At 45.9% G+C, this 27500-nt stretch overlaps 1 protein-coding gene across 1 annotated transcript in view; it reads right to left on the bottom strand.

Annotated features, from left to right (window-relative positions):
* The window catches only part of LOC306928736 (copine-5-like), a gene marked incomplete at both ends in the record, with an annotated part of 380797 nt that overhangs the window by 200890 nt on the left and 152407 nt on the right, over window positions 1-27500 (bottom strand). Inside the window, one exon of the mRNA XM_079509009.1 lies at window positions 10448-10487. Within this exon, the coding sequence (XP_079365135.1) occupies window positions 10448-10487 (40 nt within the window). The remainder of the gene's footprint in view (window positions 1-10447; window positions 10488-27500) is intronic.

Genomic DNA, 27500 nt, shown 5'->3' with positions numbered 1-27500 from the left:
AGCTGTGGCTCAGAGCCTCTGCCTGATGGTGGCGCTATAGTGTAGCAGAGTGGCTCAGAGCCTCAGCCTGATGGTGGCGCTATAGTGTAGTACAGTGGCTCAGAGCCTCTGCCTGATGGTGGCGCTATAGTGTAGCAGAGTGGCTCAGAGCCTCAGCCTGATGGTGGCGCTATAGTGTAACAGAGCTGTGGCTCAGAGCCTCTGCCTGATGGTGGCGCTATAGTGTAGCAGAGTGGCTCAGAGCCTCAGCCTGATGGTGGCGCTATAGTGTAGCAGAGTGGCTCAGAGCCTCTGCCTGATGGTGGCGCTATAGTGTAGCAGAGTGGCTCAGAGCCTCAGCCTGATGGTGGCGCTATAGTGTAGCAGAGCTTTGGCTCAGAGCCTCTGCCTGATGGTGGTGCTATAGTGTAGCAGAGCTGTGGCTCAGACACTCTGCCTGATGGTGGCGCTATAGTGTAGCAGAGTGGCTCAGAGCCTCAGACTGATGGTGGCGCTATAGTGTAGCAGAGTGGCTCAGAGCCTGATGGTGGCGCTATAGTGTAGCAGAGTGGCTCAGAGCCTCTGCCTGATGGTGGCGCTATAGTGTAGCAGAGTGGCTCAGAGCCTCTGCCTGATGGTGGCGCTATAGTGTAGCAGAGTGGCTCAGAGCCTCTGCCTGATGGTGGTGCTATAGTGTAGCAGAGTGGCTCAGAGCCTCTGCCTGATGGTGGTGCTATAGTGTAGCAGAGTGGCTCAGAGCCTCAGCCTGATGGTGGCGCTATAGTGTAGCAGAGCTGTGGCTCAGAGCCTCTGCCTGATGGTGGCGCTATAGTGTAGCAGAGCTGTGGCTCAGAGCCTCTGCCTGATGGTGGTGCTATAGTGTAGCAGAGCTGTGGCTCAGAGCCTCAGCCTGAAGGTGGCGCTATAGTGTAGCAGAGCTGTGGCTCAGAGCCTCTGCCTGATGGTGGCGCTATAGTGTAGCAGAGCTGTGGCTCAGAGCCTCTGCCTGATGGTGGTGCTATAGTGTAGCAGAGCTGTGGCTCAGAGTCTCAGCCTGAAGGTGGCGCTATAGTGTAGCAGAGCTACACTATATGTATAAAATCATTTGAAAATAGCCTAAAATCATTTGAAAATAGCCGATCTACAAGCTCACAATGCGTCGCATTGTGAGCTTGTATATCGTCTATTTTCAAATGTCCGAAATTTATATGGAGTTGAAGTGGTTAACTCTTAATCCGCCAGCATTTATTGAAAAAATTAGGATCTAATTCACGCCAGCATTTTTTCCATTTGAGCTCTTATTTTGAAAAGCCACATTTCCGGTCCACTAGTAGTAGACATAACTTAGCCTTTATATATGTCTATGGTTTCCGGGTGAATGTACCGTAGTAATGCACAATCTATGTAAAGCACCTTGGATAAAGGCGCTATATAAATGCACCATTTAAACATTGTAGTGTTCCACTCACTTGCAACATGCCCGTGGCACACCAGCGGGCCTCGGCCCACAGGTTGGGCATGGCTGCCTAGATGTGGATGTGCAGCTTGGAGAGGCCAAGAGGCACTCAAGAACCCATTAACCCATTTTCACCTGAGATCAGATTCTAAAAATCTCTTCTACATCCTGACAGTTTTCTGAAAAAGCTATTTTTCTATGTCAGTCGTTCGATTTTTCAAAAATAGCAGACCTACAAGATGCTATTTTTAGTATAACATAATGCTGACACCAAAAGGGGTTCCCGCCCAAAATGGGTTAACTGGTGCAGTCTGATTTATTTTAAGTGGGATCCCATGGTCTGCTCTGCCCTTTTAGTCAAGTGCTCCTCTAAAAAAGAGAAGACGACAATAGCCTCATCCTAATTCTGGAAAAAATCACAAAGCTGCAATCCGTAAATGTCAAGTCGTTCGTACCCATCAGGAAGGACGCCAGCCCGGGTCTCCCAAACGTCTGCCGCTCTGCCAAGAGTGTGAATCATAGAGTTATTGTGACTGTAGGTCACCGTTTACTATGAAAACCTGCACCAGACGTCTGTCACACTCAAACCCTGTACACTCAAGAAGACATGCTCCATGTATGGCCAGTACTGAATTCCTTCCATATATTGATCTGACCTCATCGAACCCTTAGATCTCCATATATGGAGCTGACCTGTTCTGACATTCCATATGTTGATCTGACCTCATCAAACCCTGTACACTCAAGACATGCTCCATATATGGCGTGTGTCACGGAGACGACTAGATCACATATAGATCTGCATATATGGAGCCGGCCAGCAACTCTACATCTGACCTCACGGACACCAGGACCACTCTACATCTGACCTCACGGACACCAGGACAACTCTACATCTGACCTCACGGACACCAGGACAACTCTACATCTGACCTCACGGACACCAGGACAACTCTACATCTGACCTCACGGACACCAGGACAACTCTACACCTGACCTCACGGACACCAGGACAACTCTACATCTGACCTCACGGACACCAGGACAACTCTACATCTGACCTCCCGGACAACTCTACATCTGACCTCACGGACACCAGGACAACTCTACACCTGACCTCACGGACACCAGGACAACTCTACATCTGACCTCACGGACACCAGGACAACTACACCTAACCTCACGGACACCAGGACAACTCTACATCTGACCTCACGGACACCAGGACAACTCTACACCTGACCTCACGGACACCAGGACAACTCTACATCTGACCTCACGGGCACCAGGACAACTCCACATCTGACCTCACGGACACCAGGACAACTCTACATCTGACCTCACGGACACCAGGACAACTCTACATCTGACCTCCCGGACACCAGGACAACTCTACATCTGACCTCACGGACACCAGATTAATAGTTTGACTCCTGCTTCTTAACTGTGCCATATTAAGAAGCTCTGTTGTTTCAGTGCGACCTCAACCTTTAGGGCGATTTCGCTTCTCGCCCTCAGAGCGTCGTACTGGTATATAAACTAGAGGGCGGACGGCGATTTAAGCAAGAACAAAAAGCATGGCATACATCACATAAAAGTAGTTATCATGAAACATGGGTAAGCTAAGAACGTAACAGTGGAGTATCTATGTAATGAAACTATAACTATACATACTATACTATAAAGTGCTATGACTATATAAAATGCAATTCTAGTGCTGTCTACGTAACATGCTATAAGTCTGTATAAAATGCTATCTAAGTCTACATAAAGTGCTATCTAAGGGGCTAGGGTAAGTGCTACGGGCCATGATGGAGTCTGAACAGGTGGGTTTTCAGACTACGGTGGAAGATTGGGAGTGAGGCTGCAGTTCTGATTGTAACGGGAAGTGCATTCCATAGTTTTGGAGCCAGAAGGGGTCCGTCCCTCAGCTATTAATTTCAATGGAAGTTGCTCGCTGGCGTTCGAAGCATCCGGAAGAACGCTCTACTTGCACATGTGTTCCTTGGTGCCCTAAATGCGTTAGTGCTGCCCCTCCATGAGCCTTAACTGATTCACCACCGAGCGCTCTGTGTTTAAACCTCAGCTGCCTAACCAGAGAGTCCCTGCCTCGCATAAATAACTTAAAAGGCAGCTGCTCAAATTAGCCTAGGCGAATTTATTCTCTTTCTCTTTCTTTCTTCACAATAAAACCTCTGGATGAATAGACGTGGCATGAATAAGCTATACATGCAGCGAGAATCAATTCAGGCAGTAAATGAGTTCATGTTTTGTGAAAAAGCCAGTTATTGCCATTTTGTTGTTCAACGACCCTTGAAAGTATTTGATTGCTACATGTTGTAGATGTGTTTAGTATGTGTTGTTTGTTTGTTTGTTTGTTTGTACTAAAGCCTTATCCTTCTTCAGAGAAGGGTTGTGCATGTTGGGGACAGAGACATGCAGCAGTCAGACATGTAGGGGTCATCACTATCCCTGTCTGAGACGGTCAAGACACTGGCAGAAAGTTGAGGGCAGATCGTGGCACGTACGTTGATGTCGGCGGGCTTCCAGAGGGGCGGGGCAGGCAGGCAGGCAGCGGGATTGACCACAGTGACGTCAACAACAACAAAAACAACAGCAACAACAACAACAACAGAACACGTAGGGTGCGTTTCGGATATGCGCACCGGTGGGAACGCGCTCCGTTTTGCGAGTGCTCTGCTCGGTGACATCATTGAGCGCTGGGCGGTGACGTCATAGAGCGCTGGGCGGTGACGTCATAGAGCGCTGCGCGGTGACGTCATAGAGCGCTGCGCGGTGACGTCATAGAGCGCTGCATGTCAAACTGGGGGTCCTTGAAATTAAACGGGTTGAGAATCACTGCTAGAGCCGTAAAAATCTTATCTTATGGGGGTCCCTGGCATTATCTCTTCAAATGGGGGTCCACGGCTAATATTAGTGTAAATTTGGGGGTCCTTGACATGGACAAGTTTGGGAACCACTGAATTAAGCTGCGCATTTTGCAACCATTTCCTCCGTCATTGTTTGCCGCCAGCTCGAGACGGCGCAGTTGACGCACTGGCGCTGGACAACCCCGACTTCTGAGGACTCGTGGAGAGGGACTATAGGGCTCCATTTTCCTCACCGCTAAATCCCTTATCCCTAAACTTCTTTGCCTTTTTTTACTATTTTGAAAAACATTTTTGAATAGTTCAACTAGCCGATCTACATTGACGCGTTGTGAGCTTGTAGACTGGCCATTTTAACTATTCAAAAATGTTTTGCAAAATAGTAAAAAAAGGCAAAGAAGTTTAGGGATAAGGCGTTTAGCGGTGACGAAAATAGAGCCCTAGAAGTGTAACGATATAGCAACTGCATCGAAAAATCTATTTTAATTTCAAGAAGTATATCGAAATAAAAACAGCAACATTGACTATGTATCGTATCGTATTTTTCTGCAATGCAAATAATCGGTATCGAATCGTTTTGCTATGAAAATAATCTATTGTATTAATACTAAATTTTTCTGCGTGGTATTTAGCCATTTTTAGAAGAAAAAGAGAAAAAAAGGGTTTAATTACTCAATCAATGTATTTTAAATTGTTACTGTATCGATTTCAGATCATTGAATCGTATCGTATCTCCATAATGAACGAACATCGTCCATGTATCGTATCGTCAACCATGTATCGTGATACGTATCGCTGTTGAAATGTATCGTTAAACCCCTACACTGCTTGAAAAGAGGCGTTAACGGGCAATTATGTGCACTAGATTTGCCCGTAAACCTCAAGTTTAGCAGCATATACAGTTAATATATAGATGGTACAATTCGGGAGTTTACCGGAGTTTGTTGGAAAGTTTAACGGGAGTTTCCTGTAATATACACATCCGTATTCCATGCTTTTTGCGCAGTGCTAGTAGGGCCGGTCAGTGCGGGCATTCAGCACATGCGGGGTGCAGCGTACTAGATTTTTTTAACGACAACGCTCCGAGGGCAGCGAGTAACGAGGACAAGAGGGCAGCGAGTAACGAGGACAAGAGGACACAGCTCAGTGTGAATTTCCGAACGCACCCATAATAATAATATACCAAAAAGACACAACACTCCAATACCAAGAACTCTTACAATAGCATCTTCTAAAACATAAGCCGTGAGTGCAGAAGAGACAATAAAGAGACAATAAAGAGACAATAAAGAGACAATAAAGCAAACACACAAAGTGCATTCAAGTTATAGTGACGGAATAATGCAAGCCTGTTTGTATCCAAATGCTAAAAATAATCTGTTTACCTTTGATTATTTTTTTGTGAACAAAAATGATTCTCTCAATGCTTTTCGTTCCCATGGTTACCATCACAGAATATGCCCCAACGACTGTATTTGCTTACAGAGAATAGGCGTAATTTTAATTAAAGGGTTGTATGGAAACCAGAGGTTAAAAGCATTGGATGATCTAAACCAGTGGTTCTCAAAAATGGGGTCCATGCAGGGGTCCTCAAGGGGTCCCCAGGGACTGCACCCATTTAAGGGGGTTCCAGGGACACCCATGCAGGGGTCCTTAAGGGGGTTCCAGGGACACCCATTTAAGGGGGTTCCAGGGACACCCATTTAAGGGGATCTCCAGGGACACCCATGCAAGGGTCCTTAAGGGGATTCCAGGGACACCCATTTAAGGGGATCTCCAGGGACACCCTTGCAAGGGTCCTTAAGGGGGTCCCCAGGGACACCCATTTAAGGGGATCTCCAGGGACACCCATGCAAGGGTCCTTAAGGGGGTCCCCAGGGACACCCATTTAAGGGGATCTCCAGGGACACCCATGCAAGGGTCCTTAAGGGGGTCCCCAGGGACACCCATGCAGGGGTCCTTAAGGGGGTCCCCAGGGACACCCATGCAGGGGTCCTTGAGGGGGTTCCAGGGACACCCATTTAAGGGGATCTCCAGGGACACCCATGCAAGGGTCCTTAAGGGGGTTCCAGGGACACCCATTTAAGGGGATCTCCAAGGACACCCATGCAAGGGTCCTTAAGGGGGTCCCCAGGGACACCCATTTAAGGGGGTCCCCAGGGCGTTGTTTCACAGGCTAGAATGTATTCATCCCAATGGGAATATCACTCTCTGTGCCGTTATCTCCCAGCCTACAGTACAGTATAGACATTGTGTGCTAAATCTAACCGAACCAAAGTAATCATGGCTTATGGGGTGGCCTCATGGCCTGGCTGCTGGCACAACATCTTCTTAAATGGAGATCCGCTGTCTCATATGTATCAATTTGGCGGTTAGGTTGACATGACAAATGTTTGAGAACTGCTGATCTATTCTAAACCATCTCTACATGAGAATAGAGCACATTATTGCACCGTGCCTCCTCGTACAAATAGAATAGAGCACATTATTGCACCGTGCCTCCTCATACAAATAGAATAGAGCACATTATTGCACCGTGCCTCCTCATACAAATAGAATAGAGCACATTATTGCACCGTGCCTCCTCGTACAAATAGAATAGAGCACATTATTGCACCGTGCCTCCTCATACAAATAGAATAGAGCACATTATTGCACCGTGCCTCCTCATACAAATAGAATAGAGCACATTATTGCACCGTGCCTCCTCATACAAATAGAATAGAGCACATTATTGCACCGTGCCTCCTCATACAAAAGCAAGACAAAACAAAAAAACAAACACGAAAAGAAAAACAAACTGCATCCTAGTCCCATTGCATATTGTATCTTTATATGGCTCGAATACAACAGTAAATCTCATTTGAAAGCACTTAAAGCAAACTGCTAGACAAGCTGCTGGAATCAAACAAAACTTTGCAGCCGTTGTTCTTGTTTTGTATTTGGATACTGTAGAAATGGGAGAGAAATGGAAAAGATATAATAATCATAAAAATAATAATAATAAAATGCTCGCACACTGTAGGGCTCCAATGTAGTGCTTGCTTTATTGGACCCCCCTCAAAATAGTGACGTTTCGAGCGACACTCGAAACAGTGTGCAAGCCTTTTATTATTATTAATATTTCTACCATAATTTTTCCATTTCCCTGCAATGATTGTGGCTCAGCAGTGCACCTGCCCAATTCTTTAGAGCTCAGGATGGTGCATTATTTTTTCACAGTTGAAATCGCACCCATCTAAATTATACACAGGCTTGCATTATTAGACCGACCACGCACGGTGACAGACTTGCATGCAAATCACCGTCATCATGAACAGCAAGCACACCGCGAAGAAGCCACAGTCTCACAGCAATGATTCACTATGATGATGATCATGTTTTAAACTGCATGAGGTTGTTAATGTCCTGCTCATTGTGGCAGATTGACTCGCGTGGCCAGAAAGATCCGATATCTCCACCTATACATAGTGATATGTCTGGTGAAAGATCCGATATCTCCACCTATACATAGTGATATGTCTGGTGAAAGATCCGATATCTCCACCTATACATAGTGATATGTCTGGTGAAAGATCCGATATCTCCACCTATACATAGTGATATGTCTGGTGAAAGATCCGATATCTCCACCTATACATAGTGATATGTCTGGTGAAAGATCCGATATCTCCACCTATACATAGAGATATGTCTGGTGAAAGATCCGATATCTCCACCTATACATAGTGATATGTCTGGTGAAAGATCCGATATCTCCACCTATACATAGTGATATGTCTGGTGAAAGATCCGATATCTCCACCTATACATAGTGATATGTCTGGTGAAAGATCCGATATCTCCACCTATACATAGTGATATGTCTGGTGAAAGATCCGATATCTCCACCTATACATAGTGATATGTCTGGTGAAAGATCCGATATCTCCACCTATACATAGTGATATGTCTGGTGAAAGATCCGATATCTCCACCTATACATAGTGATATGTCTGGTGAAAGATCCGATATCTCCACCTATACATAGTGATATGTCTGGTGAAAGATCCGATATCTCCACCTATACATAGTGATATGTCTGGTGAAAGATCCGATATCTCCACCTATACATAGTGATATGTCTGGTGAAAGATCCGATATCTCCACCTATACATAGTGATATGTCTGGTGAAAGATCCGATATCTCCACCTATACATAGTGATATGTCTGGTGAAAGATCCGATATCTCCACCTATACATAGTGATATGTCTGGTGAAAGATCCGATATCTCCACCTATACATAGTGATATGTCTGGTGAAAGATCCGATATCTCCACCTATACACAGTGATATGTCTGGTGAAAGATCCGATATCTCCACCTATACACAGTGATATGTCTGGTGAAAGATCCGATATCTCCACCTATACACAGTGATATGTCTGGTGAAAGATCCGATATCTCCACCTATACATAGTGATATGTCTGGTGAAAGATCCGATATCTCCACCTATACATAGTGATATGTCTGGTGAAAGATCCGATATCTCCACCTATACATAGAGATATGTCTGGTGAAAGATCCGATATCTCCACCTATACATAGTGATATGTCTGGTGAAAGATCCGATATCTCCACCTATACATAGTGATATGTCTGGTGAAAGATCCGATATCTCCACCTATACATAGTGATATGTCTGGTGAAAGATCCGATATCTCCACCTATACATAGAGATATGTCTGGTGAAAGATCCGATATCTCCACCTATACATAGTGATATGTCTGGTGAAAGATCCGATATCTCCACCTATACATAGTGATATGTCTGGTGAAAGATCCGATATCTCCACCTATACATAGAGATATGTCTGGTGAAAGATCCGATATCTCCACCTATACATAGTGATATGTCTGGTGAAAGATCCGATATCTCCACCTATACATAGTGATATGTCTGGTGAAAGATCCGATATCTCCACCTATACATAGTGATATGTCTGGTGAAATGTAGCCACTTAAGAGGCACCACCCCCGCATACTGGGGAGAACATTAGCCAAAAATAGCAGATCTACAAGATGCCGACCGGCTATTTGTAGCACACACAAAAGAAAATCGTGTAATGCGCGGGGGGGGGGGGGGGGGGGGGGTGGTGGGAGTGCTCCTACTCGGATCAGATCGGAAATCGGGGCCTATTACGTCATTTTCAAACCATCGGAATCGGATCGGGAGCAAAAAAAACGTGATCGGGACATCGCTAGGATCAATATTATATCCATATCATGATATTAGACTGGATGTCGTCTATTGTCTGGATGGATCAGGAAAAATCGGTATCGGCAGATACTCAAAATATAATGATCGGAATCTGATCAGGACATCCCGATCAGGTCGTAACTAAGGTTCAGTTTTAACGAGAATTTATTTTTCTATTAACAGTTTGACGCCCGCTAATTGTTTAATCCAGTGTTCCACCGCGCGTAAAACGCTATACCCGACATTTGTTTAATGCGTTTAATTTGCCGTTTTAAAAGAATTAAAAAGAAACAGCGGATTTATGCGGGACCTGATGACGAGGCCGTCGCGTTATGATGACGAAACCGGGAAATCAAGTCATCATCTGGGCTGCTAGTGCTTCTGGGAAATTGAGCTCAATGTAAGTGGACGGGGGGGACGGGGGGGGGGGTTGTTTGGACTACAATGCCTCATAGAGGCGGATCCTGTAGCGCATTGTAATGGCCGCTGGTGATGATGATCAAAACATGCCGACGGACTATTTTTCGCCAGATTTTTGTCGTTGAAAGCTGCAAATACTTACGGCAGGGTAGAATATTTGATTATGCGGGTAACGCGTTTTATGGAGTCAAACTGTTAATTGAAACTGAGAATACTTTAGCATGGCTCCTTCCTATTGGGTGGGTAGGCCTAACAGGGATTGGTGTTCAAAGCGTTGTTGGCAGGTGCACATGTATGTTTTGATGTCCACATTAGATTTATATTAGCCCAGATGTATCGGTTATAGGTTGAGATCTCGGATCGTCTGTCTGGCTGCGTGAGACTGTGGTTTTGTTGCAGAGAAGACAATGATGTATTAGCTGTGGCTTATCGGGTCACAATGGATAATGTCACATACACTCACATGTTTGGACAGGTCGGGGCTTTTGGAGTCCACATCGTACCTGGAAGGAAAACGAAACAGAAAGAGATTTACAGCAAAATAAATGAACAAAATGCTGATATTCAACCTATAATGTATTATTATTAATATATACTTTACACACCGGGGGGCGTGATGAATACAACGCCATCGTTGTATGAATGTGTGTGTGAATGGGTGAATGTAATGCACCATCTATGTAAAGGTGTGTGAATGTGTGTGTGAATGGGTGAATGCAATGCACAGTCTATGTAAAGGTGTGTGAATGTGTGTGTGAATGGGTGAATGTAATGCACCATCTATGTAAAGGTGTGTGAATGTGTGTGTGAATGGGTGAATGCAATGCACAGTCTATGTAAAGGTGTGTGAATGTGTGTGTGAATGGGTGAATGTAATGCACCATCTATGTAAAGGTGTGTGAATGTGTGTGTGAATGGGTGAATGTAATGCACAGTCTATGTAAAGGTGTGTGAATGTGTGTGTGAATGGGTGAATGTAATGCACCATCTATGTAAAGGTGTGTGAATGTGTGTGTGAATGGGTGAATGTAATGAACAGTCTATGTAAAGGTGTGTGAATGTGTGTGTGAATGGGTGAATGTAATGCACAGTCTATGTAAAGGTGTGTGAATGTGTGTGTGAATGGGTGAATGTAATGAACAGTCTATGTAAAGGTGTGTGAATGTGTGTGTGAATGGGTGAATGTAATGCACAGTCTATGTAAAGGTGTGTGAATGTGTGTGTGAATGGGTGAATGTAATGAACAGTCTATGTAAAGGTGTGTGAATGTGTGTGTGAATGGGTGAATGTAATGCACAGTCTATGTAAAGGTGTGTGAATGTGTGTGTGAATGGGTGAATGTAATGAACAGTCTATGTAAAGGTGTGTGAATGTGTGTGTGAATGGGTGAATGTAATGCACAGTCTATGTAAAGGTGTGTGAATGTGTGTGTGAATGGGTGAATGTAATGCACAATCTATGTAAAGGTGTGTGAATGTGTGTGAATGGGTGAATGTAATGCACAATCTATGTAAAACGCCTTGGATAAAGGCGCTATATAAATGCACCATTTACACCAGAGTGCCGTGGTGTGGATAGTAACCAAGTACATCTACTCAAGTAAAAGGGGCGGAGTTTAAGGTACGTTTTTTTTGTTTGTTGGTCCGTCACAGCCGATGGAGCGTAAACAACTCACGTGGGTTTCCATGACGACAATAAGGCAGTGGTGTAGAAAAGTACTGATTTATTTTAAATGTTTACAGTACAGGAAAACAAACACAGGATAGAAATACTGTTGCCAGTAGAAGTCCTATATTCCACATTTTACTACGATATTTTTATTTTATTTTTTATTTTTTTATTTATATAAAACATTTAATTTCATGACTATGGGAACCTAGAATTGGAAAAATGCCTGGAAAACAGTTTTTATAAAACATTTAATGGGAACCATGAAACTGATAATTCACTGATTAATACTTTACCCGCCAGCATTAATTAATCACTCGATAGCGTACTGCCAAGGTTTATAACACTTACTTTGAAGAACCAGATATCCGTAATCACATTTTACTATGACAACATTCTGTGTGTGTTGTCATCACTGGTGTTTGTTGTCTCACTCGGCGGTGGGAAAAGTGGACCGCGAGTATCACAGCGCCTGCTACAGGCCGTTGAGTATCACAGCGCCTGCTACAGGCCGTTGAGTATCACAGCGCCTGCTACAGGCCGTTGAGTATCACAGCGCCTGCTACAGGCCGTTGAGTATCACAGCGCCTGCTACAGGCCGTTGAGTATCACAGCGCCTGCTACAGGCCGTTGAGTATCACAGCGCCTGCTACAGGCCGTTGAGTATCACAGCGCCTGCTACAGGCCGTTGAAAACGCTTGTCTGGGCCAAATCTGCCCCCTCAATGTCCCTTCCGAGATACAGGCCTCTGAAGACAGGGCGGACAATGGAAGTAGATGCGCGCGTGATGGATCTGGTATGAACATGGACACGTATATATCAGTCAGTTGTTACTTTATAGATAGCTAGATACACTGACTGCACACAGGAGGTGCACAGAAGGTGTAGGTTGGGACATGCAATACTGTGGTGACTCAGATAGAGTAAACTGCTAGAGTTATTTACAATCAGTCCGTAAAAACAAAGTCTTTGTTAACACATTGAGAGCCCACGCAAAACTGCCCAAAAATCACTTTCACCTAGAAAATCCATTCACATTTTTTGAGTGGTGTAAACCACTCCTACAACTGGTTGAGTGGTGTAAACCACTCCTACAACTGGCTTTGTTGTGCAGAAAAAATGAGCATGGTTGCTATGTTCACCCTGTTCACCCGGGTGTGATTTCATTAAGTCAGACATGATTTCATTACGTCAGACAAGCTATATTACACCACTCAGTTCACACGGTGTGATTTTTATAATTTAGCTGACTGTGGAGACACATGCTGGAACTTTTTACTTTGAAATGTTTTATAGTTTCTGAGTTATTTAATTTAAACGCCAAATGCATTCTCAATGGCGAAAACACAAACTTTGGCACCACGTATTAAAAGAAAAAAAATCATTGTTTTGATTTTTATGATTATTTTTTTTTCAAAGACGTCCACAGACCAGGGCTCGACACTTAGCATTTTTCCAAGTAGCACGTGTGCGACTAAGTTGAAAAATCTAGTAGCACACAAATTATTTTAGGAGCACGATGAAAAGTTATCAAATAATGTGTTTTTGAGGGGCGCTAGCCCCTCCTATATACAGCTGTAGTCCCCACACGTCTCAATATCTGCCATTGACAATGAAAGGAGAAATTAGGTCAAAATTCCGCTAAATGTGACGTAAATTAAACATCAAAACATTAAACGCCATTGACATTGAAAGGACAATGTATGTCATATGTAAACGAGCAAATCAGCTAACCAATCACAGGCAACAGGCATTCTGATTGGCCAATATGAGATGATTCATGATGATGTATGATGATAAGAGCGCCCCTCACTTCACACAGGTGTGATTTTTCTTTAATACAGTGATATGAGGTAGGGGGCGGGCAATATGAAAAAATATTATTATCACAATATCTTTCAGAAATGATCACAATATTGATATTCATCTGGATTTGTTTGTTTTTATATAATCTATATAATCAATTTGTTTTTATGCTGATAGTCTATTAGTTTTTTATGCAAATAGATAGAGGGATAGATGGATAGATAGATGGATAATCAATTCATTTTATGTTGCTCATGTATGGATGGATGGACAGACAGACAGACTTTCTATCCGTTTTCATCCTGCTGTTCTATCGTGTGAGATTCGGTGCAGGGCGCCGCAGGCTACTCGATGGTACTTAGTATTGTAACATTCTCCTTGGCTTTGACTGCTTCAGTTCAGACCATCGTACATATACACCTCGGCGTGGTGGAAGGAGGTAGTGGGGGGATCTTTGCCTTTTTTCCGTCGCTCGTTATGCAGGCTACTGACTAATATGTACCCAGCCAAGTCGGTCATTCGTATTATCATTTGCGCTGCGCACACGATTTTGTAAGCGAGGTGCTGAGCGATGGTTGTTTTGGTAGAATCCGTGCACACGTGCACTCTTTGAGTGCACGGCCGCACGCTGTTTCACCCACGTTTGGTTAAAAGTTATCGAGTGATGTTTGAACATTAAACTTTCCAAATAACTTTAGTATTCAACGTGTCGGGGTCCTAGCAACTCCTTCTGTGCTATCATGCTATCCTGCTGCGTTCGCTCCGCTGCTGACAGGGAAGAGAAGTACTGAGCAGCAACACATGGAGGGGCGGGGCGGTGGGAGCAAAGGGGATAGATCTTCAAATGAACGCCGCATTGAGTCTCGACACGTTGTTAGCTTGTAGATCTGCACTTTTTGGCGAACGACACCGCCGTACTATATAAATATAAATGTAGGTATAGAACCGCGACTATAGACTGTGCACTTGCTGTAGAGCCTTGTCTTTATCACGATTGAACGGTCAAATTCTGTAGTCGCACGGGTGCTACAAAGTGAATTTGACAACTCGCACGGTGATATTTTAACTCGCAAATGCGAGTACCTAGTCGCACTGTCGAGCCCTGCCACAGACGTCTTGGGCTATGCCCGTGCGGTAATACCAAAGACGTCCACAGACGTCTTGGGCTATGCCCGTGCGGTAATACCAAAGACGTCCACAGACGTCTTGGGCTATGCCCGTGCGGTAATACCAAAGACGTCCACAGACGTCTTGGGCTATGCCCGTGCGGTAATACCAAAGACGTCCACAGACGTCTTGGGCACAAAATGTGAATGCTGCTAGACACCCCAGGGGGTCTGGGTACTGTTTCTAATCCTGGTAACATCTCAAACCAACAGCCGTGTGTGTGTGTGTGTGTGTGTGTGTGTGTGTGTGTGTGTGTGTGTGTGTGTGTGTGTGTGTGTGTGTGTGTGTGTGTGTGTGCAGGGAGCCACATGCTCTCTGCTCTTCCTCTTACACCTGATATGATTCTACTGTGTAGTTGTGCTTAAATCATTTAGACTGGTTAACAATACAGTTTGAACTATTTCATTACATGTGTTTGTTCTGCATACTTCATATATAGTATAGATAGTTCATTTGTCTTATTGGTATAACATATATAGTGTTACATGAACCAGTTGCCACATGATCCCTCCTCCTCTCACGGGAGAATCCTGTGAGTGAACATTCTGATTGGCTACCACAAGCGGAGGTAGGCTGTTTGTTTCCACGGAGGTGGGATCTTGAAGTTAGTAAATACTGCAAATGTTGTGAACTGCTGTGTGTTCACATGATATTGGCTACGATGTGACTCCTGTATTCCACAGGGCCTTCTGCCCGTGGTGGAAGCCTTGTACTGAGTGATTCTGTTCAATAAAACTGATCAGATTCTGTGACGACTAGAACCAGCCTCGCCTGCCTTTCTTCCTCAACCATCACTGCTACACTGCGCATCTTCAAAATGGCCGCGGCCAGTGTCCCAGAGTGTTGTTGCGGTAGCAACATCAGCTAGCATTACGATCGGACCTTAAAAATGGATTAAACAATACAAACACGTGAACTACGTGTTCCATGTTTCTGGCGGGGAACGAGAGAACAGTAGGTTCTCGTGTTCTATGTGTCCGGCGGGCAAGAAATGAATGAAAGACCCTAAAGAGAAACGTGACTGATGTCTCCCCCGGGAATAGCAGATCTACAAGCTCACAGCAGCTTGTAGATTTGCTATTTTCACTAGTACCATCTAATGTTTTTAAGGAATTCGATTTTTTTGTTTTAACTTCTGAAAAAAAAAGTATATTAAAAAAAATATCTTTTGACATAATAAGACTCGGAGTAGAGTCGTTGCTTCTTCGCTTGGAAAGGAGCCAAAGCTTAGGTGGTTCAGGCATCTGGTTAGGATGCCTCTCGGGCGTCTCCCTAGGGAGGTCCTCGAGGCATCTGGTTAGGATGCCTCTCGGGCGCCTCCCTAGGGAGGTCCTCGATGCATCTGGTTAGGATGCCTCTCGGGCGTCTCCCTAGGGAGGTCCTCGATGCATCTGGTTAGGATGCCTCTCGGGCGTCTCCCTAGGGAGGTCCTCGATGCATCTGGTTAGGATGCCTCTCGGGCGTCTCCCTAGGGAGGTCCTCGATGCACGTCCCACTGGAAGAACTGGAGCTCTCTGGTGGAGCTGTTGCCCCCGCGACCCGATTACGGATAAGCGGTTGAAGATGGATGGATGGCTGCCAGTTCCCACCTGATGTTGTGCGGGAGTTCAGACTGATCCAGACCATACTGAATAACTGCCAGCTTGCATAAGGTCTTCAGACTAGGACTCAAGTCTAAGACATACAGGTCATCATTGACTGATGAACTGTGTGATGATTGATGTACTCCAAAGAGGATGATACGATCTCCCACCGTGCAACAGCATACCATGGGACCCCGTGCTGTGTAAGGAGTTATTAAACATGGAGCATTCCCTTTGGACTCAACCTTCTTCCAGGTGAACGTCGCTGGACTGAATTTCCACAGATCATTTAAGCCCTGGTTACTGTTCCTGCCACCAAATATGTACAGCTCTCCATTGTAGGAAAAGGCTGAATGACTGTAGCGTCCTTCTGGAAGAGGCTGTGCAGAAGTCGTGTTCATCCATTGGTTGGTCTATGTGTCAAACACTCTGATGGTGCTGTGGTGGACAGACCCATAGCGCCCAAATACAAACATCTTTGTCCCGATGATGGTTGCAGAGTGCCATGCTGAAGCAGGTGGAGGAGTTCCTCTGGTGTCAATTAAAGACCAGACCATCGTGGTGGTGTCCAACTTGTAGATGCCTTTAGTGCATCTATTCCCAGTCCATCCTCCATGGATAAACATGACATTCCCAACAACACAGGCTGAGTGGCTGTCTCTCCCCTCTGGAACAGTCCCAGAAACCTTGGGTGTTAGCATTCTGTGGTCGTCGACATCAAATGCATAAAGCACCATGCTGCAGTTCCATGTGTCAGTCCTTCCCCCCCAGATGTAGATGACATGGTCGATCAGCACAGCTGTGCAGCTGGATTTCATGGGGTGAACCTCAAGGGGGCGTTGTCCTCTTCCAGGCGTCTCTGGGGGCAACTCGGTCCAGCATAAAGACACTGTGTTGAAGACATGCACTTCAGTCCGACGCTCAGACTCGATAAAGTCTCCTCTAAAGCAGTACACTTTGTGGTCCACTGCTACAGCAGCATCATACGGTGTCTCTGGAAGCCCCTTTAGGTGCACCGTCCAACAAAGCATTTCACACAGTAGTTTATAGGTTTCTCCTTGTTAAAGAATGCAGTCCTGAATACCTTGAATGAATGACTTGAAGGAATGCAGTCCTACTGCGTGGGTCAGCACTTATATAGGTTAGCAGGCCTACGTGTGATGTAGACATGATGTCACATGTAGGTCAAGTTGGTGTGTCGTAGATGAATGACGTCATCGACTGACCTGAAACAACGCACGCACACACACACACACACACACACACACACACACACGCACACGCACACGCACACACACACACACAAAGCAATGCTGCAATGTGTTCCTTAACCAACCTAAAAGTGCAGCAGTTAAAACCATGAACACATTCAGCAGCATTTCAAACAACAAGCATGTCAATAAAAGTGTAAAATAAATCACCGTCCATTAATCGGTGTCTTTGGATTGAATTACTTTTGAATGTCAGTAGTTCTGTTTTCTTCTCTCTGGTGTTTGTTTGACTAACGAGCAGCGGTCATTTTGCTGCTGCTGCACTCTGGGGAACTCTGGGAAGTGTAGTTCTTTGAGGTGTAGTGTTGACCAATAGACGCCTTAACAGGCGACGTCGCACTGATAAGCACCAGCATGCGTGCGCAGGCCGGCCGCACAAGAACCCTGCCTCTCATAACATGCAACGGAAAAGTTCTAACTGCACTTGTGCACGTGTAAAAAAATGCACCATCAAACTTTCAGAAGCTGTTTTTCTCCCAGTGTGGAGGAAGAATGATTACGATGTAATTGTGATCTCCTCTCCCCCTTGAAATATTTAACCCATTGGTTTCTGTTGTGTTTGAACAATAATAGCAATTCAAAACAGTTGTCCTCAAAACCACACCTCCAGTCGCTGTCATGAGAACGGGAGGTGTGCTGCAGCGCTCATGATCACGGCAGCAGAGCCTGTTTGTGCACGGTTGCACGCGCACCTGCAGCCCATCAAGTATAATGTATGCTTCGCCCTGCGATGGTGTCGTGCACGCAGACCTCTAAGCTCACAACAGTTGCATCCGCGATGCGATGTGAGCTTGTACTGTTGCCTTTTGACATTTATACTTCAAAGCGCAACACTGTTGCACTTTGTATAAAAGTCTCCTAGGGTGCACCTCACTAACCAACACACAATGAAGTATACATGTCTCCTAGGGTGCACCTCACTAGTCAACACACAATGAAGTATAAATGTCTCCTAGGGTGCATCTCACTAACCAACACACAATGAAATATAAATGTCTCCTAGGTGCATCTCACTAACCAACACACAATGAAGTATAAATGTATCCTAGGGTGCACCTCACTAACCAACACACAATGAAGTATAAATGTCTCCTAGGGTGCACCTCACTAACCAACACACAATGACATATAAATGTCTCCTAGGGTGCATCTCACTAGCCAACACACAATGAAATATAAATGTCTCCTAGGGTGCATCTCACTAGCCAACACACAATGAAATATAAATGTCTCCTAGGGTGCACCTCACTAGCCAACACACAATGAAATATAAATGTCTCCTAGGGTGCATCTCACTAACCAACACACAATGAAGTATAAATGTCTCCTAGGGTGCATCTCACTAGCCAACACACAATGAAGTATAAATGTCTCCTAGGGTGCATCTCACTAACCAACACACAATGAAGTATAAATGTATCCTAGGGTGCATCTCACTAGCCAACACACAATGAAGTATAAAAGTCTCCTAGGGTGCATCTCACTAGCCAACACACAATTAAGTATAAATGTCTCCTAGGGTGCATCTCACTAACCAACACACAATGAAGTATAAAAGTCTCCTAGGGTGCACCTCGCTAACCAACACACAATGAAGTATAAAGGTCTCCTAGGGTGCATCTCACTAGCCAACACACAATGAAGTATAAAGGTCTCCTAGGGTGCATCTCACTAGCCAACACACAATGAAGTCTACACTCTACTCCACACCTTACCTCTTTTGTCAAAAACATTGATGATCTACAAGCTCACACCGCCTCACAACGTGGAACATTTTAAGTACAGCACCAAACACACGCACCCGTTACAATGTAGCCTTTTACACTTAAAATGTGTCATACTGTGAGGCATTGTGAGCGTGTAGATCAGTAATTGTTTTGACTACCAATCAATCACCAAACGCTGGACACTGTCTGGGTCCGTGTTGTGAACCACACTGTCTGGGTCCGTGTTGTGAACCACACCGTTTGGACACTGTCTGGGTCCGTGTTGTGAACCACACTGTCTGGGTCCATGTTGTGAACCACACCGTTTGGGTCCATGTTGTGAACCACACTGTCTGGGTCCGTGTTGTGAACCACACCGTTTGGGTCCATGTTGTGAACCACACCGTTTGGGTCCGTGTTGTGAACCACACCGTTTGGGTCCGTGTTGTGAACCACACCGTTTGGGTCCGTGTTGTGAACCACACCGTTTGGTCCGTGTTGTGAACCACACCGTTTGGGTCTGTGTTGTGAACCACACCGTTTGGGTCCATGTTGTGAACCACACCGTTTGGGTCCGTGTTGTGAACCACACCGTTTGGGTCCGTGTTGTGAACCACACCGTTTGGGTCCGTGTTGTGAACCACACCGTTTGGTCCGTGTTGTGAACCACACCGTTTGGGTCCGTGTTGTGAACCACACCGTTTGGTCCGTGTTGTGAACCACACCGTTTGGGTCTGTGTTGTGAACCACACCGTTTGGGTCCGTGTTGTGAACCACACCGTTTGGGTCCGTGTTGTGAACCACACCGTTTGGTCCGTGTTGTGAACCACACCGTTTGGGTCCGTGTTGTGAACCACACCGTTTGGGTCCGTGTTGTGAACCACACCGTTTGGGTCCGTGTTGTGAACCACACCGTTTGGGTCCGTGTTGTGAACCACACCGTTTGGGTCCGTGTTGTGAACCACACCGTTTGGGTCCGTCTTGTGAACCACACCGTTTGGGTCCGTGTTGTGAACCACACCGTTTGGGTCCGTGTTGTGAACCACACCGTTTGGGTCCGTGTTGTGAACCACACCGTTTGGGTCCGTGTTGTGAACCACACCATTTGCAGTGGAATGTTGCGTCGCTCATTTGCTGCTGTGCAGGGCGCGTCTGCGTGCGTCTTTTTCCTCCTCTTGAAAGTACGCACACAGCACCGTATGTCCCCATCTCACTGAATGTCTTACGCTGGCTGTGCCGTATGTCCCCATCTCACTGAATGTCTTACGCTGGCTGCGCCGTATGTCCCCATCTCACTGAATGTCTTACGCTGGCTGCGCCGTATGTCCCCATCTCACTGAATGTCTTACGCTGGCTGCGCCGTATGTCCCCATCTCACTGAATGTCTTACGCTGGCTGCGCCGTATGTCCCCATCTCACTGAATGTCTTACGCTGGCTGCACCGTATGTCCCCATCTCACTGAATGTCTTTACGCTGGCTGTGCCGTATGTCCCCATCTCACTGAATGTCTTACGCTGGCTGCGCCGTATGTCCCCATCTCACTGAATGTCTTACGCTGGCTGCGCCGTATGTCCCCATCTCACTGAATGTCTTACGCTGGCTGCGCCGTATGTCCCCATCTCACTGAATGTCTTACGCTGGCTGCACCGTATGTCCCCATCTCACTGAATGTCTTTACGCTGGCTGTGCCGTATGTCCCCATCTCACTGAATGTCTTACGCTGGCTGCGCCGTATGTCCCCATCTCACTGAATGTCTTACGCTGGCTGCACCGTATGTCCCCATCTCACTGAATGTCTTACGCTGGCTGCGCCGTATGTCCCCATCTCACTGAATGTCTTTACGCTGGCTGCGCCGTATGTCCCCATCTCACTGAATGTCTTTACATGCATTTGGGACAGTTCACTTGCATGACAGATCCTTATTGCTCCATCCAACGTCAGCTCAGTTTCCCTCAGTAGCCTTTCCCTGAGTTTCTTCTCCTCCACAGTGAAAACTATTTGGTCCCGTATCATGGAGTCCCTCAGAGTACCAAAGTTGCATGTCTGAGCTTTTAGCTTCAGATCAGTGAGGAAACTGTCAAAAGGCTCACGCTGTTGCTGCACTCGAGAACCAAATACATATCTCTCGTATGTCTCATTCTTCTTTGGAGAGCAATGTGCGTCAAACTTCTCAAGCACTTTATCCAATTTACTTTTGTCATCTGGCTCGTCATAGACAAACGTATTGTACACTTCAATAGCTTGTGGGCCTGCCATTGTAAGAAGTAATGCTACTTTCCTTGCATCCGACTTTTCTTCCAGTCCCATAGCTGCGATATACAGCTGGAATTGCTGTTTGAAGGCACGCCAGTTGCTGTCGACATTCCCAGTCAGCTTCAAACGCTCTGGTTTATCTATATCCATGTTGATTGTCGCAATTTCTTCTTTGCTTTATAGTTGAGTTTTTACTCCTGGTACCATGTTCTGTTTGTTGATTCAATGATGACCAAGTACTTTGACTCCAAAGCTTCTTTATTCAATCAAACAGGTATACAAAGGTCTGTCCTTGACATGAACTCTATCTGATCTGACTTCCTGTCTCTGTGTGCCCTTATATGGATTTCACTACTGACACACTACTACAGACACTGACACCTTGTGGTTAAAGATAATAGATAATGATCATGATCATCACACTGTTCACATGTCCTTGAGCAAGACACGGAACCCCACCCTGCCTCCAATGAGTCGGTCGGTGTGAGCTCGCCACCGTTGGTGTGTGAATGTGGGAAGTGAGGCCGCTGGCGTCGACTGTTCGCCGCTTCACCTCCCAATGTATGAATGAACGAATACTGTAAAGTGCTTTGAGCACTTGGAAAAAGCGCTATAAAAATGCATTTCATGAAAATACAATTCATTATTTTGTCGGGACTGTCTGGTCACCAACGCATAGCGTATGCGTGAATATATCGATGGCACCATGGAACACAAACACCATGGAACACAAACACCATGGAACACAAACACCATGGAACACAAACACCATGGAACACAAACACCATGGAACACAAACACCATGGAACACAAACACCATGGAACACAAACACCATGGAACACAAACACCATGGAACACAAACACCATGGAACACAAACACCATGGAACACAAACACCATGGAACACAACCACCATGGAACACAACCACCATGGAACACAAACACCACGGAACACAAACACCATGGAACACAAACACCATGGAACACAAACACCATGGAACACAAACACCATGGAACACAAACACCACGGAACACAAACACCATGGAACACAAACACCATGGAACACAAACACCATGGAACACAAACACCATGGAACACAAACACCATGGAACACAAACACCACGGAACACAAACACCACGGAACACAAACACCATGGAACACAAACACCATGGAACACAAACACCATGGAACACAAACACCATGGAACACAAACACCATGGAACACAAACACCATGGAACACACACAGGGGACAGAAGTGCTTTTCTTCCCTCCTTCGCCTCCCGATGCTCCGCCGTACAGCAGAGAACGGCGGTCCTTCGCCTCCCGATGCTCCGCCGTACAGCAGAGAACGGCGGTCCTGTCCCGATGCTCCGCCGTACAGCAGAGAACGGCGGTCCTGTCTGATGATTAGCATGTGAATGAATGTCCCAAGAAGATGAAAGGCAGGAAAAACGGAGCATGTGGAGAGTAGTGAGATTAAACGTCGGACGAAACGATAGATCCTGTTTTAGCTGTTTAGGAGATTAATCAGCAGCTTTACAGAGACAGAGAGAGAGCAGGAGGAGGAGGAGGGCAACAACAAACGGTTGACCGCCTGAAAATAAATATTAATTTTGTTGTTCACATGCAGCACGTCTACCTTTCTTACAAAACGTTGTTGTTCCTACATGTTTTTGTGAGGGTACCTACCCTAGGGGACACGGGGAGAACATGTGAGGGTACCTACCCTAGGGGACAAGGGGAGAACATGTGAGGGTACCTACCCTAGGGGACACGGGGAGAACATGTGAGGGTACCTACCCTAGGGGACACGGGGAGAACATGTGAGGGTACCTACCCTAGGGGACACGGGGAGAACATGTGAGGGTACCTACCCTAGGGGACACGGGGAGAACATGTGAGGGTACCTACCCTAGGGGACACGGGGAGAACATGTGAGGGTACCTACCCTAGGGGACACGGGGAGAACATGTGAGGGTACCTACCCTAGGGGACACGGGGAGAACATGTGAGGGTACCTACCCTAGGGGACACGGGGAGAACATGTGAGGGTACCTACCCTAGGGGACACGGGGAGAACATGTGAGGGTACCTACCCTAGGGGACACGGGGAGAACATGTGAGGGTACCTACCCTAGGGCACACGGGGAGAACATGTGAGGGTACCTACCCTAGGGCACACGGGGAGAACATGTGAGGGTACCTACCCTAGGGGACACGGGGAGAACATGTGAGGGTACCTACCCTAGGGGACACGGGGAGAACATGTGAGGGTACCTACCCTAGGGGACACGGGGAGAACATGTGAGGGTACCTACCCTAGGGGACACGGGGAGAACATGTGAGGGTACCTACCCTAGGGGACACGGGGAGAACATGTGAGGGTACCTACCCTAGGGGACACGGGGAGAACATGTGAGGGTACCTACCCTAGGGGACACGGGGAGAACATGTGAGGGTACCTACCCTAGGGGACACGGGGAGAACATGTGAGGGTACCTACCCTAGGGGACACGGGGAGAACATGTGAGGGTACCTACCCTAGGGGACACAGGGAGAACATGTGAGGGTACCTACCCTAGGGGACACAGGGAGAACATGTGAGGGTACCTACCCTAGGGGACACGGGGAGAACATGTGAGGGTACGTACCCTAGGGGACACGGGGAGAACATACAAACCCCACACAGAAAAGCCGTTTCGCCAACCCCACCTATAGACCAATTATTTGTTTACAAACATTGGGACTGGACGCATGGGTGACTGTTTCATGTAATGAATTCCCAACAGATCTCCAAACCTGTTGTTTTGGGGAGTGCTGGTTTCAGTCCATTCAACCTCCTCTTGTGAGTTGGCTAGTGAGATGCACCCTAGGAGACATTTATACTTCAAAGCGCACTAGTGTTGCACACAGAGAACAGCTGATATACAAGGCTATGCTGCCGTGTTCATGAGCGCACCTCCCGTTCTTATGACAGCGACTGGAGGTGTGGTTTTGAGGACAACTGTTTTGAATTGAATTGCTATTATTGTTCACACACAACAGAAACCAAGGACTATATATTTCAAGGGCGAGAGAGCACAATAAAAATCCGAATCATTCTTCCTCCACACTGGGAGAAAAACAGCATCTGAAAGTTTGATGGGGCATTTTTTACACATGAGTGCAGTTAGAACTTTTCCATTGCATCTTATGAGAGGTGGTGTTCTTCTGCAGCCCTTATGAGCACGCATGCTGTTTCTTATCAGTGTGACGTCGTCTCTTAAGGCGTCTATAGGGTATGGCACTGATGGAGGAGAGAACACGCCCACAGCGTACCCGGTGGGAATCGAACCCAGGACCTTCTAGCTGTGAGGCGACAGCGCTATACCGTTGTGAGCTTGTTGTCGTTGATATGCTATTTTCTTTCATGTTATAATGACATGCACACAATAGGGATGTCAGGTTTGAAACGGTTAATTTACAATTAAGATAGATCTACTCTCATGGGGTCCCTGGCACAAAACCTTTTCAAATGGGGGTCCGGGGCCAACGCCGAGTCTCTCTCTCTCTCTCTCTTTCTCTCTCTCTCGTGACTGAACTTCTCACCCTATCTCTAAGGGAGATGCCAGCCACCCGTCAAAGAAAACTCATTTCGGCCGCTTGAATTCACGACCTTATTCTTTCGGTCATGACCCACTGTAGCTGTACAGGTTCCAGAATGACGCATCATACAGATGTCTGATATTGTTTTATTTGTCATGCGACTTTCAACTCCTCCAGTCACCAAGACACCGTGAAAACTATAATAAAGAAACAAAGTCATTTTGTTCAGGTTTCTGAGTCCATCCATACACAAGGAAGCAGAGTCCTCTAGTTAGTGAGAGTCCATCCATACACAAGGAAGCAGAGTCCTCTAGTTAGTGAGAGTCCACACATGTGCGTCCAACTCATCAACAAAGTCTGCAGTTCCACATTTACAGCAATATACAATATACAACAATATACAACACACCACAATATACAACACACCACAATATACAACACACCACAATATACAACACACCACAATATACAACACACCACAATCAAAAATAACACATAATAAAGAATATATGTACCATGTGCGCCTTTGAACCATGTGCAGATGAACTATAAATTGTCTCTCTCTGACGTTCCCAAAACATACAACTTCTCTCCAGGAACTCAGTTCAACCTCTGACCCTTACTGACCTCTGACCCTTACTGACCTCTGACCCTTACTGACAGGTGACGTCATGTGAGTGATGTGACACTCTGATCATGTGACTCCCTTCCAAAGGGTGCATTTTTACCTTGTGACATAACCTTTTAACATATTTATTGCCATTTTTAAATTCTATTTATTGTCTCCACCAGGCCGAAGGCATGGGGAGAGAGTATGTTTTGCACTCCGTCCGTGTGTGTGTGTGTGTGCGTGTGTGCGTCCTTCCTTCCGTCCGTCTGTTACCAGCTAATCTCCGGCACCGTTAACCCGGTCGATGCCAAACTTTGCACACACACTCCCTGGATGCCAACGATGAAGCTCTGCCCCACATTTTCCAGAACGGCCTGTTATAGCGCCACCATGAGGCAGCTTTTCACATTTTTACCTAAAACTGCACCGATCTGCGTGAAACGTTGCATGCACACTCCCTAGAGGCTAAGGACAAACCTTTGACCTGCACTTTCCGCATCTGCCTTTTATAGCGCCACCAGGAGGCCGACTTTTGTAAAACACATTTTTTGATATTACTCCTCCAGATTCTGTCCAAAAATCTCACAAATCGTTACACAGTATCTCTATGGTCATGTGCTCAAGTCGGATCTGTCCGATATTTCATATTCCATCCTAATTGGCTATCATTGGCTTTCACAGTTTGCAAGATTGCCCCGTTTTGAACAAAAGCCTCAAATCATGAACGCAGCATGCAATTTACGTGAAATCTTTCACACATTTTCTTACTAGGCTGAGGAATATATCCCACCCTTTTCACATTGGCCTGTTATAGCGCCACCAACAGGTTGATTTTTGCAAAACACATTTTTGGAACAAAATGCCTCAAATCATCCAATTGCCATCAAAGGCGTATGAACAAATGGCACCCTTTTCACATTGGCCTATTATAGCGCCACCAGGAGGCCACAACCTGACCTGCCCTGGTGGAGACCTGTGCCCAGAAGGGCACTTTTTCTAGTTCATAATGAAATCAACCTTTTTATCCAAGTATGATCATAAATGTTGCACACAAAATAACATTTAATATTACTGAAAACACTGTCTCTCGTTCTGGGACAGTTACACCCACACTTCATGACCATAGGTGAGAGTAGGAACACTTCATGACCATAGGTGAGAGTAGGAACACTTCATGACCATTGGTGAGAGTAGGAACACTTCATGACCATAGGTGAGAGTAGCAACACTTCATGACCATAGGTGAGAGTAGGAACACTTCATGACCATAGGTGAGAGTAGGAACACTTCATGACCATAGGTGAGAGTAGGAACACTTCATGACCATAGGTGAGAGTAGGAACACTTCATGACCATAGGTGAGAGTAGGAACACTTAATGGCCATAGGTGAGAGTAGGAACCCTTCATGACCATATAAGGTGAGAGTAGGAACACTTCATGACCATAGGTGAGAGTAGGAACACTTCATGACCATAGCTGAGAGTAGGAACACTTCATGACCATAGGTGAGAGTAGGAACACTTCATGACCATTGGTGAGAGTAGGAACACTTCATGACCATAGGTGAGAGTAGCAACACTTCATGACCATAGGTGAGAGTAGGAACACTTCATGACCATAGGTGAGAGTAGGAACACTTCATGACCATAGGTGAGAGTAGGAACACTTCATGACCATAGGTGAGAGTAGGAACACTTCATGACCATAGGTGAGAGTAGGAACACTTAATGGCCATAGGTGAGAGTAGGAACCCTTCATGACCATATAAGGTGAGAGTAGGAACACTTCATGACCATAGGTGAGAGTAGGAACACTTCATGACCATAGGTGAGAGGAGGAACACTTCATGACCATAGGTGAG

The sequence above is a fragment of the Electrona antarctica genome, assembly GCF_951216825.1.
Source record: "Electrona antarctica genome assembly, chromosome: 8".
NCBI lineage: Eukaryota > Metazoa > Chordata > Actinopteri > Myctophiformes > Myctophidae > Electrona > Electrona antarctica.
The sequence above is the reverse complement of the archived record's forward strand: the minus strand, read 5'-3'. Positions and strand labels throughout refer to the sequence as shown.